This window comes from Ochotona princeps, chromosome 4 (assembly GCF_030435755.1).
Source record: "Ochotona princeps isolate mOchPri1 chromosome 4, mOchPri1.hap1, whole genome shotgun sequence".
Classification (NCBI taxonomy): Eukaryota; Metazoa; Chordata; class Mammalia; order Lagomorpha; family Ochotonidae; genus Ochotona; species Ochotona princeps.
Window position 1 is genome coordinate 28721110 of NC_080835.1, and position 6000 is coordinate 28727109.

The following is a 6000-nucleotide window of genomic DNA, read 5'->3' on the forward strand; positions in this document are numbered from 1 at the left end:
TTCACGTTTTAGGTTATCTCTTCTTCTACATCTTTCCTCCCCCACCAGTCACTTCTCAAGATTCACCAAAGGCTTCAAGGTTCTGCCATCAACCCACCAGGCCTCCATTTTACTTCCATCCAGCTTTTCGAGGTGCATGGCCAAGAAATTATGAATCCACCTTTGCTGAAGAATAAACAATAATTTTGGTTGTCCTATGGTAAAGCATACAGGTAGGCGTGTGTTGTTTATTCTCTGCTTGCCTTTAATCTTTCCAGGACTGAGTTCATTGAAAAGAAGAATCGAGGAGCCAGGTAACGTTTTTATGATTTTTTTTTTTTAAAATGTTGAATTTCAATAAAATTTCAAGGGACATTCTTGCAAAGCAGTATTGTTTTGTTTGTGGAATATGATCTCTGTGCCTCTCTCTCTTGTCCTCTCTCTGTCTCTGACTTTCTGTCTTAATGCCTTGTCATAGTTCTTGAAGTCTGCCTGTCAGCACAGCACGAGGGATTTGTTCATGTCTGAGTAGTCACCTTAATGATAGCAGATGGAAACGCCACGGGGGGCCCAAGCCCATCACACTGTCATTGTCGCACACTGCCCTGACCTGTTTCCACGCCTCTATTTTTTTGTCCCTTTTTATAGGAGAAATGGATGGTAATTGAAAAGGATCTTAAGCAAGATTTATGAAGCTGTAGACAACATGATTCCCCACTATCTCTCTATGTTTTCACAAATAAAGTCTTAACCTTTTAAGCACCAATGACAGGACAGTTAAAGATAAATTGGTAAAGCTTGTAAGCCTTATCCTATCAAAGTTATATTCCTCAAAAATGCCTTACATTGTCCCATAATAATTACTGGGTATTGCTGAGCATTGTGTAAATTTTTGTAGATTGGTAAATTCCTGCACAACATTACCTGAATTTCTGAAGAAAGAAAGAAGCTTCTGTGTCTGGACACTCATGAGCTGTGCTGTAACGTTGACTGTCTTGGAAATGCATGTGTATTTGGGCAGTACACATTGAGATGAACCCCAAAATTGCTTGTCAGGAAACTTAAACGCACTTTTCCTGCATATTTTAAATTTTCTCAGCTCATTATTTAACTGTAGACCAGAATAAGGAAAAGTAATGTTGCACACAGAGCATAATTGATCATATGATAACTATAATGTAATCCACATAAATATGCCTGAATATTAGCAAAGCAGGAGCTGATCGCATATGCTAAATATTTAAATAGTCGATATTTTAAATACAGAGAAAAATCTGCTTAGAAGTTCATGAAGGTGTTATAGGAAGTTGATAGAGCAAGTTATGGTAGCATATTACAATTTTTAATTTCATCTGTCCCAGTAGAATGGAATTTTAAAAAGCTTATCATTTCTTATGCTGTCTAGTTTGTGGAATTAAGCTTAATCATTAGAAATAGCATTTTTTTCCCCACAGGTATATTTAAAAATATACCTTAGTAACATGATTTTTAAAATGATAGAAATAACAAAGAATTTATAGGTGGCAAGAATTCTTGAATGATTGGACAATCGTTTCCAAGTATGAGGACAGATTTTTATAAAAATATGTCATTCTTATTTCTACCTTATGTCATTATTGAAGTGAAAATAATGAGTATTTTTATTTTTGAAGTTATGTTTATTCTAATATAGTATTTTGTAAGAACTACTACTTGCTCTTGGCTAAGTGGATCATGTTTGCAGAATAACTAGTTAAATGCCAGTAATCTGGAATATTATGAAATCATCTGATTTTTGTAGATGGAGAAGTCTATAATTTTCACAGATTTACTTGTGTTTTATTTTAACTGGACAACACATTTTTTTTCCCTGGTTTTTGAATCTAAAATTAAGTACCAGATCCTCAATACAGCATTTTGCTACCTTTGGAGTTTTTAATATTTATGTGTCTAACATGTCATTGCTTTCTAGTTTAAAATATATTCACAGGGTGTACAGTATGTACTGTGCATTCATTTTCAGGAAATATTTCAAACAGGCCTAGTCTATATTGATATCGGGAAGTCAGACTAATCATCTGCCAATATATGCTTTCATTTTGAGTCAATTAAAATTTTCTATAAGTTTTTTTGTTTGTTTTGAGAGATTTTAAATCTATACAGAAAAGCTTAAACTATAGACCTTGGGACACCTAGATATCCTTTATTTAGAATTGGTCATTTAGAGTTTATCAAATTTGTTTCGTCTCTCTTTCATCTCTTCTTTCTCAAATATTTAAGTGTGATTCCGGACAATCAGTAAATTTCTCTCCTAAATGGTTCAGGTCACATAACTAAAGAGCAAATCCTCTGCACAACCACATGACAGTATCCAACACAGCCCACACGCTGTACAATCCATGATAGGAATCCCACGGATGCTTTAGATCTTGTTATAATCCAGGATGTGAGCCAGCTTCTTGTAGTGTATTTTGTCATTTATTGTACTTTTTTTTTAAAATCTAAAACATGCCATTTTTTTCTCCTCAGCATTCAGACACATCTCTTGAGAAATGTACCACATTCTTGGTTTGTCCAAGTGTTTTCTCAGGACTAGATTAATTTTAAATTTTTTGATGATTGGATTGCACAGGTGATGTGATTGAATCATTTAATTCCAGAGTTAAGTGATAAGGCTTTGTTATCAGTCTAGAGAAAATTGGCTTGTAGTGACCATCCCATTTATTGTAGATCTGTTTTCAATTTGTCTTTAATCCCCAAATTCACATACAACAGAGTGCCTAATAGTATGTAATAGAATGTCAAGTCAGCATAACACTGGATGAACTCACATAAAAATAGTTGTTCATAATCAAATATTAAAGATTAATTCACAGTTGTTCCCAAAGATGACTATGAATATGTTACATTTCATTTACATGTGGAAAAGAAATTTATTTGAATGATAACTGTTTTTTTCCTCAACCAATGCTTTGCTATTATTCTTGTAATTACTTTTTAAAGTTACATGTTGTAAATCAACTGAATAAACTGAAAAGTACATTTGGGGACCTATATAGGGTACTAATGATAGTGCTATGTAATAGGAAATTTATTTTTTCTAACTTCATTTGACTCTGATATTGTATGCTTTATCACTTATTTGTGCAAAAAAATTTAAGTGTATGTATGTACATTTTTGCACATAGTTTTTAGGGTTCTTTTTTAAAACTTTTTTTCCAGATCACCTTTTAGCCTTGTTTTGGATTTGACCTTTGGCTGAGTGACTCCATCGGACAGAGCAGGCATTACAGTTGCGTACAAAACCTTTTGGGATCATGCTGCTGTCCTACAACCTGGATGTGACAAATAAATTAACACGTGTTTAATTGAAACAAAAGCACCTGTAGTCAGGTTTTTTGGATTGAAAGGGTTGAAACACTAAAAAATACAATTCTTTTAACTGCCTTATATATGTAATTAATTTATTGACTTAGCTCATGTTATAATGATGTAATACCTGAAAAACGTACTAATTTAGCTTTAAAAATATCAAGTGGGACACTAAGCAGAATCTAGAATCTGTTTTGCTGAAGCAGATTTTTTTTTTTGAAATGTGGAAGCTGTTTGTATCAGTCATCTCTAAGTTACTAATTTTAAATGGAGTCATTAAAATTTAGAATCATATGTGCTCTGTAGGACTGCTTGCTTGTATTTCAAATAAGAGCCATGTGTTGAGGCTTGGTGGGACAGTGAATAAAAGCAGGGAGTAGACACTAGAGGATGTGGGCTTCTTATCCCTGGGCTGGTGATTGTCCAGGCCAGATAGATAATAAAAACTGGTGTTTTCTATTATAGGCCTAGAATAATTATGAAAGAATTAGGTGAGAATTTATTTATCTTAAATAATTACTTTCATCCAATTATTCCTTGTAACTATACTATATACCCAGGTGTTTATTTATTTATTTATTTTTTAAATTTTAGGAGCTGGAAACCAAGGCACAGAATGACTAAGTAGTTTTCCCAGATTCACTCAGCCAGCACACAGTAGTCAGGATTCTAACTCAGATCATTTAAACATCTTCATCCCTATCCTGGGTCCTTGGGTTCACGTGCATGGTGGGTGCCAGGTCCATGAGCCCCAGGATTGGGGGTGTGGCAGAACTGGTCTTCTTCAGTGGATAGATGGAGTAGTTGACAGCTGGCCCAGATCCACATAGAGGATATGGTAACCCACTAGGATCTTTAGAAGACATCTGGTACCATAGCAGAGGAAGGAGAAGAGAACAGATTGGACAACTTCGCCAGCCCAAAGATGACAGCAAATATCTGGGAAAATGGAGATTCTAGGTCAACGGTGTCAGCCAATGGGCATTGAAAGTGATTGGGGAGATCGAATTGGTGAGATCGACAACATTTCAGAACTATTGAAACCACCTGTGCAGAACCCTTGGCACATGCGCATCAGGACCCTGGGTCAATATTGGGTGGCCATTCCTCACCCCTGGGATGCTTAGGATGCTTGTTGTGGCTTCTCCCCTTGTCTCCCTCCTCCCCTAGATATAGGAAAAAGAAATGGAAAGCTTGGAAAAAGTGATCACACCCACTTTTCCCTGATCTTTGATTCTTCACACCCTGATCTACTATCATCCAAAATAAAAATTAAAAAAAAATTTTTCACCTTTAATCTACTTTGGTCCTATAGAAATTTCTGTGATGATGGAAATATGATATGTGACTGTTGAACATTTGAACGAGTGACTGAAGAGCTAAACTTAATTTTGTTTAAATAAACTAATTTGAATTTCAGGAGGAACACGTGACTAGCCATTCTCTTACTGGAGTTTGTATACTCATGCTATGTTGGATTAGGTGTTCTGTCTATTAGGTCCTGTCTTACTTTAACGCTTGATGATTGAAAGAAGTATAGCTGTCCTTCCTGCATGGATGAAAAGGCTGAGAGTAGAGGCCATCTCCAGAGAACCATCACAGAAGTGTCATGAGGTTCACTCAGTTCATCTAACTACATCTGTGCCAAATATGCAGAACGACACTCCCAGCTGACTTCCTTGGGAGTTGCTTAAAAGGTTAATCCCTAAAGATTGCTTGTACTTTTCAAGTGAGATTGAAATGTGTTTTTCTTCTTCTGTTTCCCTGTATGCATAGAAAATAGTTCATTTTATGCTTTACAAGTATTTTTCATTTGTAAGACTTATTTTGTCTGCCATGATCTTTTCCAGTTGTTAGATTTGCCTATGCTCTCTCCTTTCAATGTCTAGCTGTGAGTTTATTTTTCATTCTCTCAAGTCCTTTGTAATTTACTTCTGCATGTTCAGTGGATACTGTTTTATTTAAATTACTCAAATTGGATCTAGGCTATTAAGTACTACAATGTGACTCTGTCCCTGTTAAATGTAAAATAATTTTGTCAGATTATTTGCTTAATTTTTACACTCCATTTGATTTTTCTTTCTATAATCTAAAGTGGATTATTTGAAATAGTAATAATTATACCCTTATTATATTTCTCAAAGCATTGATAAGCATTGCTATAACCCATCTTTGGACTGGTTTCTGTTGAGTACGATACTGCATGATTTGTTGTAATATATCTGTTGAGCCAAATGATTTTGATTTTGTTTTTGATTTTTTTTAAAAGATTTATTTATTTTATTACAGTCAGATATACAGAGAGAAGGAGAGACAGAGAGGAAGATCTTCCGTCCGATGATTCAATCCCCAAGTGAGCCGCAACGGCCGGTGGTGCGCCGATCCGAAGCCTGGAACCAGGAACATCTTCTGGTCTCCCACACGGGTGCAGGGTCCCAAGGCTTTGGGCCGTCCTCGACTGCTTTCCCAGGCCACAAGCAGGGAGCTGGATGGGAAGTGGAGCTGCCGGGATTAGAACCGGCGCCCATATGGGATCCCGGGGCTTTCAAGGCGAGGACTTTAGCTGCTAGGCCACGCTGCCGGGCCCGATTTTGATTTTTAGAATCAAGTTTAGCTTGTTTACAGGTAAGTGAGTAATTGTACTAAGAACAAAACCCAACCCTTTCTGTT

The 6000-nt window shown here is 36.0% G+C and overlaps 1 protein-coding gene across 1 annotated transcript in view; it reads left to right on the plus strand.

Moving 5' to 3' along the window:
* Nucleotides 1–3310, plus strand: part of DCDC1 (doublecortin domain containing 1) — a 145046-nt gene extending 141736 nt beyond the window's left edge. The window contains 2 exon segments of the mRNA XM_058662276.1: nt 49–212; nt 3181–3310. Of these exon segments, the coding sequence (XP_058518259.1) occupies nt 49–212; nt 3181–3310 (294 nt within the window).
* Nucleotides 3311–6000: the final 2690 nt, after the last annotated feature.